This window comes from Capricornis sumatraensis, chromosome 3 (genome assembly GCF_032405125.1).
Source record: "Capricornis sumatraensis isolate serow.1 chromosome 3, serow.2, whole genome shotgun sequence".
NCBI classification, from domain to species: Eukaryota; Metazoa; Chordata; class Mammalia; order Artiodactyla; family Bovidae; genus Capricornis; species Capricornis sumatraensis.
In genome coordinates, this window is record NC_091071.1 from 23,986,306 (window position 1) to 24,001,859 (window position 15,554).

The window sequence follows — 15,554 nt, forward strand, 5'->3', positions numbered from 1 at the left end:
TAAATAAATCCATATGTTATCAAGTTCATAGAAATTGAGGCTCATTTGAAATAGTATGTCATCATCAAAGCTTTGGTGACAGCCTTCTACCAGACTGGTCCAAATATCTTGGGAAAGCTTTCTTATCAGATGTCATTTGCTTCAATTCCAGTAAATCTTAACCTCCTCTTCTTGCCAATGAGAGACTGTCACAACTCAGCCAATGAAAAGACACTATACTTTTTGAACTTTCAGTTCCTCCCCTGGATACTCTGTTTACTATAGTCTTGTTAATTTCCCTTTCTTCTCTTCAAAACAAACCTCCTTTCCTTGCACATGGCTTGCCATAGTTCAAGACTCTGAATTTCAATCTTTGCTGCTGTCAAATAAACCCATTTTTGCTGGACAGTCTGGGGTGAAAAATGGGAAAGACTAGAGATCTCTTCCAGAAAATCAGAGATGCCAAGGGAAAGTTTCTTGCCAAGATTGACAAAATAAAGTACGGAAACAACATGGACCTAACAGAAGCAGGAGATATTAAGAAAAGGGCAAGAATACACAGAAGAACTATACAAAAAAGGTCTTCATGTCCCAGATAACCATGATGGTGTGATCACTCACCTAGAGCCAGAAATCCTGGAGTGTGAAGTCAAGTGGGCCTTAGGAAGCATTAGTATGAACAAAGCTAGTCAAGGTGATGGAATTCCAGCCGAGCTATTTCAAATCTTAAAAGATGATGCTGTGAAAAGGCTGCATTCAATATTCCAGCAAATCGACAACTCAGCAGTAGCCACAGGACTGGAAAAGATTAGTTTTCATTCCAATCCCAAAGAAGGGCAATGCCAAGAAATGGTCAAACTATCACATGATTGCTCTTATTTCTCATGCCAGGAAGGTAATGCTCAAAAGCCTTCAAGCTAGGCTTCAGCAGTACATGAACTGAGAAGTTCCAGACATATAAGTTAGGTTTAGAAAAGGCAGAGGAATCAGAGGTCAAGTTGGCAACATCTGTTGTATCATAGAGAAAGCAAGAGAATTCTGGAAAAACATCTACTTCTGCTTCATTAACTACACTAAAGACTTTGACTGTGTAGATCACAACACACTGGAAAATTCTTAAAGAGACAGGAATACCAGACCACCTTACCTGCCTCCTGAGAAACCTGAATGTGAGTCAAGAAGCAACAGTTAGAACTGAACATGGAAGAATGGACCAGTTCAAAACTGGGAAAGGAGCATGACAAGGCTGTGTATTGTCACCCTGCTTATTTCACTTATATGCAAAGTACATCATGTGAAATGCTGAGCTGGATGAAGCTCAAGCTGGAATCAAGATTGCCAGGAGAAATATCAATAATCTCAGATATGCAGATGACACCACCATAATGGCAGAAAGCAAAGAGGAACCAAGAGTCTCTTGATGAAGGTGGAAGAGGAGAGTGAAAAAGCTGGCTTAAAACTCAACATTCAAAACACAACATTCTGGTCCCATCACTTCAGGGCAAATAGATGGAGAAAAAATGGAAACAGTGACTTTATTAATTTGGGCTCCAAAATCACTGCAGATGGGGACTGCAGCCATGAAATTAAAAAACACTTGCTCCTTGGAAGAAAAGCTATAACAAACTTAACCAGTGTCTTAAAAAGCAGAGACATCACTTTGCCAACAAAGGTCCATACAGTCAGAGCTATGATTATTCCAGTAGTCATGTATGGATGTGAGAGTTGGACCATAAAGAAGGCTGAGTGATGAAAAATTGAGGCTTTTGAACTGTGGTGCTAGAGAAGACTCTTGAGAGTCCCTTGGACAGCAAGGAGATCAAACCAGTCAATCCTAAAGGAAATAAATACTGAATATTCATTGGAAGGACTGATGCTGAAGCTGAAGTTCCAATACTTTGCCCACCTGATGTACAGACTCATTGGATTCATTGGAAAAGACCCTGATTCTGGGAAAGATTGAAGGCAAGAGGAGAAGGGGATATCAGAGGATGAGATGGTTGGGATGGCATCACCGACTCGATGGACATGAGTTTGAGCAAACTCTGGGAGATGGTGAAGGACAGGGAAGCCTGGTGTGCTGCAGTCCATGGGATCATAAAGAGTCGACATGACTGAGCGAATGAACAACAGCAAACACCTCTCTCTTCCCTTCTGTTTCCTTCCCCTTGTGTTGATCCCAAAGCACTCCCTAATAAACCTTAGCATGTTAAGTTCCTTCCCAGAGTTTGCCTCTCAGAAAACCCACACATGATAATTAGCCTGTGTTGACAAAGCATCAGTGAAAATCTGGGTTACCTAAGAATCTGAGATGTGTAAGTCTTACCACTTAAAAAGTATAGTGCCTTTGTGTGTTTGTGTCTACCCCGGACACATAAATGCTTTTTTCATTCCCTTCAGCAAGCTTCTATCTTGTACCCAGCTCCAAAACCTGGGATACCCATTTCTACATCAATCTCCATGCCTTAGTTTCTTGCCCCAGGGTAAAAATAGCTGAAAACAGGGAGAATGTATTCTATGTTCTTTACCTTTTCTGGTAGGAGCAGTTCCTTTTTATTGTGGTGAGCTCACTGAGTCCATATCAGGGGTGTAGGGCAGCCCTCTTTCCCATCCTTCTTGTACTTGCTCAGGGCTGATTACATGACTCAGAACTGGCAAATCAGAGTGCCCATTCCTCTGGTTATAAAGATTGGTTTAATCATGGGCACATAACCTAAACTGGTCCAATGAGAATGAACTTGAAGACTTTTGCTGGTGCCTTTGAGGGAAAAGATGCTTTTTTTCTACTGAGATTATCTAAGCTGCTAAAACTGTTTGGGGCTCCTGGGGACTATCTCACAGGGAGCACAATTCAAGAAATGAAGCCAATACAGAACGAAGAAGAGTTAAGGGATGAAAAAAGACATCCTGACCACACCATCTTAATGATTGTTATCAGCCACAACAAAGCTTCCCCAACCTTGGACTTTACAACTGTGTGAGCAATACACTTCAGATTGAATTTCTGTCACTTGCAAATGAGAGAATCTTGAAAAATATAGCAAGATCTCAATGCCAAGTGTAGGGATATGGACCAGATATTGGCTAGAACTTTTTCCCATGGGAGAATCTGAGTTTCAATTCAGAGTGAATTAAAGGCCAATTTTCAGGCATCTAGGCAGTTACTGGCCTGTCTTTTTGGATTTTCTTGGTCATAATCGGGCAGAACTTTAGAGAAAAAGCTTGGTCCTCACCCTGAAAAAGAGAACTACAAGAGGAAAACCATATCTTCTTCCCTACATAAAGGGGGAAGGACATGGGAATCCAGAGGCCTTACCTTCCTTGGGTACTTGTATGGGGCTGTCACTGACTTCACATGCTGTTGCAGCTCCTTGGTGAGCTCGTCTGGGTCATGGGACAGAAAGTGTGGGGCCAAAACCACAAATGCCTTCACTACCTACAGCAAGGATGAAGTCCCAGAGAATGATCAGAGTGCATCGTTATCCCCTGGGATAATCAATGTCAAGACTTCCACCACAGCCACCACCTTTATATCCCCTCATTTGCACCTCCAGATATCTGGGGCAAGGGAAAAGTAGGACCTGGAAACAATCATGGCCAAGATTCCAACTCTCTGTCAAGTTGTTTATTGATGAGCAGGTAGGACTGTAGATTGAGACCAGGATTACCTCATATCCCAGGGACAATAGAGTGTGATGGGAAAAAGTTAGTTAGAAGAGAGGAAAATAAAGGCTGGGAACAATAAACCTAAAAGATTTGTTTAACCTCTCCAAGCTAGTTTGCCAACCTATAAAATAGAGATCCAACTTCCATATTTAATTCATGGAAAACAAAAAGAAATCATATACAGTATGACTTAGCTCAGTGCTTGGCACCCAGGGTTTTGAGCCTATGATATTTCCCACACCTGCCAGGTGTATGATATTATCAGTTTTCACCCTGGATGTCAACCCATGTCTTTCCACCTTAAATTTTCCTTCACATACACAAGCTCTTCTAGATTTCATCTGGGCTTATTTCATTAACCTTGGCATTATAGGGGCCTTTCTTCCTCTCTTCCTCTCACTAAAAACCGCATGCCTCAAAGGCTCTATCTTGGCTTAAATTCCTCCTCTGTTCTAGTCAGGGAATAGATTCTGATTCAAATGCCAAACAGGATAGAATATCTGCAGCCCCAAATGATAGACTTTGTATAGTACTTATTACAGGTCAGACTTTGTTTCAAGCACTTTACAAATATTAACACATTTAATCCTCACAACAGCTTTTCATCTTGCATATGGTTAAACTGAGACAGAAAGGCTAAATAACTTGTCCAGAAACACACAGCTAGTAAGCAGCATGGCTAAGGTTTAGGCCCAGACTGTCTAGCTCCAGAGTTCATACTCTTAACTATCATCTGCACACACACTCCCCCCCCCCCCACCCCAGGCCACAGTTCCCCCATCACCTCTCCTCGAATGGGATCCGGGCTGCTTACTACAGCTGTCTCAACCACAGCAGGGTGCTCCATCAGTGCGTTCTCCACTTCTGAGGGCCCAATCCTGTACCTGTAGAAAAATCTATCTTTCAGAGAAGACTGGACACTCAACCTCTAGCTCAGCTCAGAAGTCTAGAATCAGACAGAATATAGAACTGGATTACCCTTTTCCTGCCCTGAAACCAAGCTTACCCACTGGAGTTAATGATATCATCTGTTCTTCCCATGAATCGGAAATATCCATCTTGATCCTTGATTGCCCGGTCTCCCAGGACCCAAAAATCCCCTCTGATGTTGGCTTCTGTCTTCTCAATATTGTCCTGGTGACCACAGAAAGACAGTCATTATACCTGCAAAGCCTAAATCCTCTGCCCTAGGCCTGCCATCACCAGAGTGCAGATTGTTCATTTTACAACTTGAATTACTACACATGGTAGGACTTCCCTGAACAGGTGGAATTTGGCACTTCTCCTTTTATTTATTCCACCCAGAGTCTCTCACTTACTCCTCTGGGGTCCAGTTTGATGGCTAATATTAATGAATCCATTTGCCCATGCTCTAGGGCCTTTCCCCCAATGGATTAAACCTTTCCTTTAGTGGTCAGCCTAACCCCTGCCCCACCCCATGACACCATTCAAGTGCATCAAGATTTATTAGACATTTTTCTTGGGTCCAGATTGTTAGATATGAAAGTTCTAGAGATACACCAACAAGCTGTCTGGACTTGGGTCAATGTGCATATTTCTATAATGGCTGAACCCCTCTGTTCAATTGAAGTACCTGTTTATGAGCAGAGAGAACAATTGAGGTTTGCCCCTTGTCAGAACATCTCTATATTTTGTTCAAGGGTAGGGGTGTGAGCTTTAGAGTAGATGTTTGATCTCTGGGTTAAAAGGTGGCATAGGGAATTCGTAGCCTAACTCCTTCATTTGGAAGTTAGGGATATTAAAGATCTGAAAAAGCAAGAGGAATCTGAGGAAACTGAGGTGTGAGAGATCAGTAACTTGTCCCAGATCACACAGCAATTAGTAAGGCAGTATTTTAAACTCAATAATTTGGGCCCAAGGACTTCAAGGGGTAATTGAAAGGATTAAACAAGTTTAAAGTATATAAACTTCTTTAGGAGAGTGCTTGCCATGTGGTAAGCTTGCAATAAATGGCAGCAACTGTAACTTTTGGATTGTTTACTTTATTATTTAATCATCTTGGTGTCAGAAGTCCCTGCCCATTGTTCACTGTGGTGGACTTGAATGAGTCTTGTAAACTCTGACTTCACCATTTTCACCCATAGAGTGGGGCAGTTGGATCTGAGGGTCACCTATTTTTAATATTTCAAGATCTGAAGATAGGAATGCTTCTAACTTATGGTGAAGCCTTAGTGTAAAGCATCTTGCATGGCTCTAGAGGAGATCATTGGCATAGAGCAGGGGCGTGGTACTTGAGAGAGGGGGCAGTACTGCCCTTGGAAGAATGCTGCTCTATATAATTCAGGGGCAATAAACTTTCTATCATAAAATAGCTCTTGGAAGTGGAAAAGGGTTACTGTGAGAAAGACAGTTTATCAACTGGAATCTTAACGATAGGCTAAGAAAAGCAGGAGTGAATAACTAGGCTTTTTGCTAGGCAAAGTGCTCATTCCTAGACACTTTTTGTCCTTTGTCCCTTTGTCCCTATTTCTTACCAATGCTTCTCGGGAGGTGGGAACTCCCCTCATGCCTCTCAGAACCCACTATTTGCACTAGGAGACAGAGGGGGATGAGCAAACTTTCCTCACCACATAGCCAGAAAAGATGCCTATAGGTCTGATGGGTTTGACTCTGATGCCCACATCTCCTTCTGTGCCAGGTGGCAGGACATTGCCCTTCTCATCTATTACCTGGAGGAAGAAGTAGATTGGAAGAATGGTTTGCATAACAATAGACAGCTTGAATGGCAACATGAAAGAGCTGATCAAATAGATCATCTTACTCTAGTGGTGACTGAAAAGAGTTGGAAACCAAGAGAAGCCAAAAACTTTAAGTCCAAATCTTTAATCCATTTGCCTGAAACAGTTTAGGTACAACCCCTTAGTGAGACTGGACCAGATTATCTTGGGAAGATACTTGTAGTTTTAGGAGTTCATGAAGTATAATGGCACTATACTTCTTTACTTCTTATATATTATTTTTGAGGCTCACAGACTTGGACATCAGATAGATTAAAGTTCAAATTATGACTCGGATACTTTATTAGTTGACTTTGTGTTACCTAAGTTCTATGTCTCAGTGTCTTCATCTGTGAAACAGAGATAATAATAGCTTATTTCACCAAATTATGTGAGAATTAATTAATATACTAAAAAGCAGTCTTCATAAATGATTGTCATAGATATCAGGGATCAGGTAATTACACATAACACTGACTAGAATGTAAATTGTTATACTTTAAATACATATGCATATATATATATATATATATATATATATATATATATATAAACATAGACACATATAGATAAGTTCTATATCTTAGAATTTAGCCCAAAGAATAATAAAGGATAGAAGCAAAATTTTAGCTATGGCATATTCATTGTAGTGTTGATTTTACTAGCGAAAATTTTAGAAATCATCTATTAACTAACAAAAGGCATTAAGAGTGGTGGAACCATACTATCTATTGCTATGTGGTAATTAGAAATTATGCTGTAGATAGGTATTAATTTACCTGAAAAGATGGCCACCCAAGATTACTTAGTGATAAAATTAAGTCACAAAATTGTATGTCAAAATTCATCCCTATTTTTGTTTCAAAATGTGTATATTTATATAACTAACTAACTAGCTAACTAATTTTCCAGCTATTCAAAGTGGTTTTTCCTGGATGATTAGAGTATGAATAACTTCCTTTCTCCCTATCCTCCCTTCCTCTCTCCTCCCACCCTCCTTTTTAATATTATTTTAATATTTTTATAGTTTATTATTTTTGGACAATGTTAATAAGTAAATTGCTGAAAAAATATATACATATATGTACCCTCCCTCCTTAATACCCCTAACAAACCTGCACATCATAATGGGGAATTGCAGTTCCCAGGTAGCCAGGTTTGATTTTCATTGTCTTGGAAACTCTGCAAGTGAGTCCCTGTGGAAAGTAGTAGACAGATTGGTAAAAAAGATTCCGCAGAGCAGGTCCTGACACAGTCCTGTAGTTGGTTCATGTTTGGTAGCTCCCTCTCTCCCTTTTCTCTGGCTTGTTCCCTTTTCCTGGAACCTCCATCCTAGAGGTTTCACTAAAGTATTTGAAAAGCTTCTGACTGACCTTGCCACAGGGAAGAGGAACTAAGAACTATTAATTAATGCATTGCAATCTCTTCAAAGGGGTCACACTTTAATAAGGGACTATGGATACCAAAATCCTTTAATACAGTGTGGGATTAAATTCTCTTCCATAAGGAGAGCTCTGCTTGAATCCTGAGATGAATATTCTCCTATGGAGATCTTGGTGTCCAAAGGAGCGTCCCCAGACATGGTCTCCTGTGAATTGCTAGAAGCCCAGCTGTAACTCCATTGTCCTCACCCACACTTGTAATGTTCTTCCACATCACGGTGCTGCCATGAGCCCTCTCAGGAGCTCTAATGGTTCAGGGGACCCATTAACCATAAAAGGATGTGGATAGAAGCATATAGAGGAGGAGGCAATAAGTACTGAGAGTCAAAGTAAGAACACTGGGGAAAAGAGTTGGGGGAAGTATTCCCCAGGTTGTCTTGATAAGTGGCATAGTATGGAGCAACATGAGTCCACATTGAGCTCAAGGGACCCCAAAAGTTCCAAGAAGATATCTCAGCAGATGAGATGGGGGCGGGGGTCTTAGTGGGTTCTCTTCTCCATCTCTTACTTCAGTCTGAGCAGCTCGACATTTGCTTGATACATGTAATAAACTCAAGTCTCTGCCAAAACATTCCCTCACTATAGAGGACTCTCCTGATGACACCACCTGAAACACTAGGCCATTATGCCACCTCTCTTCACCTTACCTGCTTCACCTGTCCCTGTAGAACTTTTCACCATCTGGCATGTCATTTATCTGTTCATATCTTTCTCCCCCATGACTGCTAGAATGTAATTTCCATGAAAGCAGGAACTTTGTCTGTTTTATTTCTGCTGAATTGCCAATATCTCCCCCATAGTAGGTGCTTAATAAATATTTATATTTATTGAATAAGTATATGATAAATGGTGGCTCATATCTTTATTATCAAAGAGCCTTTGAAACTCATGAGTTTCACCAGCCCATGGTTTCCTACAGCAAGTTTCCTACCGTTTCTGTCTGGCCATAGAATTCCAGGATGTCCAGTCCTGTTTGGATCTTCCATTTTTCCAGAGTGTCTGGAAGGAGGGTCTCCCCACCACTGAAGCAACACTTTAGATGTGGGAACTTGTAACTGAGGAAAAGAAGAGAGATCAGTGTTCTCCTGAGCCTCCCTTGAACCAGACTTTGCTTAAGCCTAGAGCTGGATTCTAGGTGCTTTGACAATGAGGTTGACTTATTGGGGGCTATACATGCTCAGAGGGTCACATAAATACACATATGTGTATGTCACAGAGGCAAGGTATGGCAAATAGACCAGAGGCTCTTAACCCCAAAATCCCCATCACCTGGAAAGGTCCTGTAGTAGCAACATCCGATAAACAATGGGTGCGCCTATTATGTAGTTAATTGGATAGCTGGACAGAACCTGGAAGAAGAGAGTTGAACTTAATCAGTAGCACAGTGGTTATGGGTATGGTCTATGAAGCTGTAGACTTAAAGCTTAGTTTCTTTAATGCATCTACTTCAGGCCAAATGAAACTGATGTTCATGAACCCTCAAACCAAAAATGACAGATAAATGATTGCACTTTTTTATTACAGAAAAAAGTCGAGCACAGTTGTTTTTTGGTCAAATCAGGCTGCTTCTTCCTGGCAATTGACTGGCTGTCCCACTCACCTCTAGAATTATATAAACCTCCAGTCACCAAAGGAGGATTAGCTGCTATTACAAACCAACCATGTGGTCTTAACTGGTGGAGGTTAAGTCTTGAAACTCCTTAGACTAGTTTTACAATAGGTTAATGATCTCTGTTCATTTCCAAGGCAACCCATTCAATATCATGGTAATCCAAGTCTATGCCCCAACCAGTAATGCTGAAGAAGCTGAAGTTGAATGGTTCTATGAAGACCTACAAGACGTTCTAGAATTAACACCCAAAAAAGATGTCCTTTTCATCATAGGGGACTGGAATGCAAAAGTAGGAAGTCAAGAAACACCTGGAGTAACAGGCAAATTTGGCCTTGGAGTACAGAATGAAGCAAGGAAAAGGCTAATAGAGTGCTGCCAAGAGAATCACTGGTCATAGCAAACACCCTTTTCCAACAACACAAGAGAAGACTCTAACATGGACATCACAAGATGGTCAACACCAAAATCAGATTGATTATATTCTTTGCAGCCAAAGAGGGAGAAGCTCTATACAGTCAGCAAAAACAAGACCAGGACCTGACTATGGCTCAGATCATGAACTTCTTATTGCCAAATTCAGACTTAAAATGAAGAAAGTTTGGAAAACCACTAGTTCATTCAGGTATGACCTAAAACAAATCCCTTATGATTATACAGTGGAAATGAGAAATAGATTTAAGGGACTAAATCTGATAGATAGAGTGCCTGATGAACTATGGACAGAGGTTCGTGACATTGTACAGGAGACAGGGATCAAGACCAGCGCATGGAAAAGAAATGCAGAAAAGCAAAATGGCTGCCTGAGGAGGCCTTACAAATAGTTGTGAAAAGAAGAGAAGTGAAAAGCAAAGGAGAAAAGGAAAGATATAAGCATCAGAATGCAGAGTTCCAAAGAATAGCAAGGAGAGATAAGAAAGCCTTCCTCAGTGATCAGTGCAAAGAAATAGTGGAAAACAATAGAATTGGAAAGACTAGAGATCTCTTCAAGAAAATTAGAGATACCAAGGGAACATTTCATGCAAAGATGGGCTGAATAAAGGACAGAAATAGTATGGACCTAACCAGAAGCAAAAGATATTAAGAAGAGGTGGCAAAAATACAGAGAAGAAAAGTAGAAAAAAGATCTTCATGACCCAGATAATCACAATGGTGTGATCACTCACCTAAAGCCAAACATCTTGGAATGTGAAGTCAAGTGGGCCTTAGAAAGCATCACTATGAACAAAGCTGGTGGAGGTGATGGATTTCCAATTGAGCTCTTTCAAGTCCTGAAAGATGATGCTGTGAAAGTGCTACACTCAAAATGCCAGGAAATTTGGAAAACTCAGCAGTGGCCACAGGACTGGAAAAGGTCAGTTTTCATTCCAATCCCAAAGAAAGGCAATGCCAAAGAATGCTCAAGCTACAGCACAATTGTACTCATCTCACACAGTAGCAAAGTAATGCTCAAAATTCTTCAAGCCAGGCTTCAACAATACGTGAACCGTGAACTTCCAACCAGCTCAAGCTGGTTTTAGAAAAGGCAGAGGAACCAGAGATCAAATTGCCAACATCTGCTGGATCATCGAAAAAGCAAGAGAATTCCAGAAAAAACATCTACTTCTGCTTTATTGACTATGCCAAAGCCTTTCACTGTGTGGATCACAGTAAACTGTGGAAAATTCTGAAAGAGATAGGAATACCAGACCACCTGACCTGCCTCTTGAGAAATCTGTATGCAGGTCAGGAAGCAACAGTTAGAACTGGACATGGAACAACAGACTGGTTCCAAATAGGGAAAAGGAGTACGTCAAGGCTGTATATTGTCACCCTGCTTATTTAACTTCTATGCAGAGTACATCATGAGAAAGGCTGGACTGGATGAAGCACAAGCTGGAATAAAGATTGCCGGGAGAAATATCAACAACCTCAGATAAGCAGATAACACCACCCTTATGGCAGAAAGTGAAGAGGAACTAAAGAGCCTCTTGATGAAAGTGAAAGAGGAGAGTCAAAAAGTTGGCTTAAAGCTCAACTTTCAGAAAACAAAGACCATGGCATCCAGTGTCATCACTTTATAGCAAATAGGTGGAGAAACTGTAGAAACAGTGGCAGATTTTGTTTTGGGAGGTTCCAAAATCACTGCAGATGGTGACTGCAGCCATAAAATTAAAAGATGCTTTCTCCTTGGAAGGAAAGCTATGACCAACCTAGACAGCATATTAAAAAGCAGAGACATTACTTTCCCAACAAAGGTCCATCTAGTCAAGGCTATGCTTTCTCCAGTAGTCATGTATGGATGTGAGAGTTGAACTATGAAGAAAGCTGAGTGTGGAAGAATTGATTCTTTTAAACTGTGGTGTTGGAGAACACTCTTGAGAGTCCCTTGGACAGCAAGGAGATCTAACCAGTCAATCCTTAAGGAAATCAGTCCTGAGTGTTCATTGGAAGGACTGATGCTGAAGGTGAAACTCCAATACTTTGGCCACCTGACGCGAAGAGCTGACTCATTTGGAAAGACCCTGATGCTGGGAAAGATTGAAGGCAGGAGGAGAAGGGGACGACAGAGGATGAGATGGTTGCATGGCATCACCGACTCAATGGACATGAGTTTGAGTAGTCTGTGGGAGTTGGTCATGGACAGGGAAGCCTGGCATGCTACAGTCCACGGAGTCGCAAAGAGTTGGACACAACTGAATGACTGAACTGAACTAAATCCCAGCCTTATTTTCCCCCAAATATTTTTTGGGACATAATTCAGGTAGAAAGTGCTTTTTAAAGTTAAAAGCATCTATAGACTTTACAGAAGTGCTATGAAAAATAAGGTACTACTGAATACTTGCTAGGCCCTGTGCTCTCTCATTTAATTCCCACTATAACCTGATGGAGTTTGTATTATCAACCTTCAACAACAGAGGGTTGAGCAACTTGCCTGAAGTCACACAATCAGCAAATAGCAGCACTACCATTTGCAGCCTATACTTTTTAGAAATACCACCTTCATGGATTTCCCTGGTGGCTCAATGGTAAAAAATCTACCTGCCAATGTAGGAGACAGAGGTTTGGTCCCTGGGTCTAGAAGATACCCTGAAGAAGGAAGTGGCAATCCACTCCAGTATTCTTGCCTGGGAAATCCCATGGACAGAGGACCCTGGCGGGGTACAATTCATGGGGTTGAAAAAGAGTTAGACACAACTGAGAGACTGAACAACAACAATAATACTACCTTCATTCCATGCTTTGCTTTGTACAGAATTTATTACAAAGAATGGGTTAGACAAAACATCTAAAAAAATTGTTAATGTTAACACACCATGTAATTATTTCCTCTGGGTGCTTTTGACGTATTGGTATAAGAGATGAAAATTATCTCACTTCCCTTATTGCCTTGCCTTACAGGAAGCTCAACATGCAATTACCTACTTATTTGCTTAACCCATTTATTTGCAATTACCTACTTATTTGCTTCCTTTCCTTAGTCTTCCCACTCACTCACCCCACATCTTCAGCCTATATTTTCCTAATAGGCTTTATAATTTTACATTTGTTCCATACTTTTTTCTATTTATTGCTCTTTACAAAAGCTACTTCAAATCTTTTTGTGGAAGGAGACAGAATAAGAATTTCTTTAAAACAGAAAATGACAGAATCATATAAAGAGAATCTCTTGAGAGACTGCAGAACTTGCCTGGTCTCTTGACCTTTGAAGATGTCATCTATGCCTCAGTTTGCTCCTGGTATCTCTGCTGCCAGCCAAACAGAAATCTGAGTCATTAACTGCTACAGAGATCTGGAGGCCCCAGAGTGTTAATTGCCCACTCTGTCACAAATGAAGTCCAAATAGGTTGTGCCTTTGCAAGCAAAATGAGCCTGTTTCCATTGCTTTGTTGCTCCAGGATCATGCAGTCTGTAGATTTTATTCAATGGTTACCCCTTCAAGTTCCACAGGAAGAACTCTTATTTATTCTTCAAAATTCCTCATAGATAATAATCCCAGACTGAAAATGACCCTAATGTCCACCAACAATAGGGTGGTAAGAGAAACTGTGATAGATCCACAGAAGGGAACACTATACAAACTTCTAATATGTGCAGTAATATGGACAGTATTCACAGAAAATATATTGAGTGAAAGAAGCCAGACACAAAAGATTACATGAAGTTCCAGGAGAAGCAAAGTAAATCTATGGTGATAGAGGTTAACAATGAATAATCTATGGAGTGTGAACAATGACATGAGGGGTATGGCCTCTTTCTGCAATGCAGGCAACATTTTATATCTTGATCTGATGGTGATTACATGGCTATCTGTTATGGACTGAGTGTTGTGTCCCCACACAATCCATATGTTGAAGCCCTAACCCCTGATATGTTGGTACTTAGGAGTAAGTCCTTCAAAAGACAATTAGGTTTAGATGCAGTCATGAGGGTGGGTCCCTCATTGTGAGATTATTGTCCTTATAAGAAAAAGAAGAAATACCAGGGCTCACTCTCTTTACCATATGAGGATATAGCAAGAAGTTAGCCTAGAAGAAAGTTCTTACCAAGAACCCAACTATACCAGCACCTTAATCTCAGATTCCCAGGATAATGAGGAAATAATTGTTGTTTAAGCCACCCATTCTATGGAATTCTGTAAAGCAACATGAATGATTAATAAAATGTCTAACACAGGTAAATCATTTTCAAGCTACACACTTAAAATGGCTACACTATAGGCACACACATACACAGACATGCACAATGACGGCATCATCTCTAGTAGTCCATCCCTCTGTTTTACACTCAGTTCACTGTCATCTATCTGACACTTCATACCAGAGCAAGGGCCCATTAAATATGTGTTAAATGAAGGAATGACCCATGATGCTTGTCTCCTGAATATAGTCCTTTTAATTGTGTATGTGTCTGTCTCCTTTCCCAGACCATGAATTGCATGAGGGCAGGAACCATTTCCATCTTGCTTACTGAACACTTTCTACCTGCATGGCCAAGGTTAGTAAAAATTAGATGAATTGAAAGAAACTTCAAGATGGGTTCACTCTGACCATCTGGTGCAAACTGGATCTTCTCTTACCTTTAGAATGATGACTGGATCAAACTTTGGCAAGAGATGGATAAATGTGCATGCTCCTGACGTCCAGGGTTCCAGAAGTGAGCCCAAAATATTCACTATCCAAGCTGTGTCTGATATAGGCCATATTATGTCAGAGGCTTGCAGGTCTGTCCATTTTCTGACAACATAGAGGAAAAACATGTGTAAGTGCATGTGGGTGTGGATGGAGCATGAGTATGTCTATACGTGGGTAGAGGTAGGTATGTGTGCAGAGGAGTGTTGTGTACCTGAATGTTTGTGTATGTTTATAGGTATGTTAAGGTATAAGCAAGCAGGGGAAAGGAGAGTTGTTCTATCCACACATCCTATCTCAAGTTCAGTTCAATTTAGTCACTCAGTCATGTCCGACTCTTTGCGACCCCATGAATCGCAGCACTCCAGGCCTCCCTGTCCATCACCAGCAGGTGTCTATTCAGGTGTGACTCCAGCTCCCATGACTGAACAGCTAACTGGGTCTCATTTCCATTTTAACTCCAGTACTGAGTAAAGCTTTTGGCCAGTGGTAACCACTTAAGAAATGTTTACTAACAAAAGACACCTAAGTGGATAGTCTTAAAAGTGGCCTTGCTTGCAAATTGAACTTTGGCTGCATAGACCTTGGCTGGTTCTCTTTTTTTCGAGCATCATGAATTGCCTGAGCACAACTGAGGGTCTCATGCAGAGTGACACTTGTAACCTTTCTCTTTCTAGGCCAGAATTTAAAGTATTAAGCTTGTCTTAAAGCAAAAATACTTGAACTGTGAACTTCCAGATGTTCAAGCTGGTTTTAGAAAAGGCAGAGGAACCAGAGATCAAATTGCCAACATCTGCTGGATCATTGAAAAAGCAAGGGAGTTCCAGAAAAACATCTATTTCTGCTTTATTGACTATGCCAAAGCGTTTGACTGTGTGGATCACAAGAAACTGTGGAAAATTCTGAAAGAGATGGGCACACCAGACCATCTGACCTGCCTCTTGAGAAACCTACATGCAGGTCAGGAAGCAACAGTTAGAACTGGACAGGGAACAACAGACTGGTTCCA

At 40.9% G+C, this 15,554-nt stretch overlaps 1 protein-coding gene across 4 annotated transcripts in view; it reads right to left on the bottom strand.

Annotated features, from left to right (window-relative positions):
* Positions 1-15,554, bottom strand: part of LOC138076027 (acyl-coenzyme A synthetase ACSM2B, mitochondrial-like) — a 53,928-nt gene that overhangs the window by 26,295 nt on the left and 12,079 nt on the right. For 3 of the 4 annotated variants that reach the window (XM_068968197.1, XM_068968196.1, XM_068968198.1), the window contains exons 6-13: positions 14,494-14,650; positions 9,095-9,174; positions 8,757-8,880; positions 7,499-7,579; positions 6,234-6,335; positions 4,652-4,779; positions 4,430-4,529; positions 3,296-3,415 (exon numbers count right to left, since the gene is read on the bottom strand). In XM_068968197.1, coding sequence (XP_068824298.1) covers positions 3,296-3,415; positions 4,430-4,529; positions 4,652-4,779; positions 6,234-6,335; positions 7,499-7,579; positions 8,757-8,880; positions 9,095-9,174; positions 14,494-14,650 — 892 coding nt within the window. The remainder of the gene's footprint in view (positions 1-3,295; positions 3,416-4,429; positions 4,530-4,651; positions 4,780-6,233; positions 6,336-7,498; positions 7,580-8,756; positions 8,881-9,094; positions 9,175-14,493; positions 14,651-15,554) is intronic. The other variant, XM_068968199.1, reaches the window with a different exon arrangement.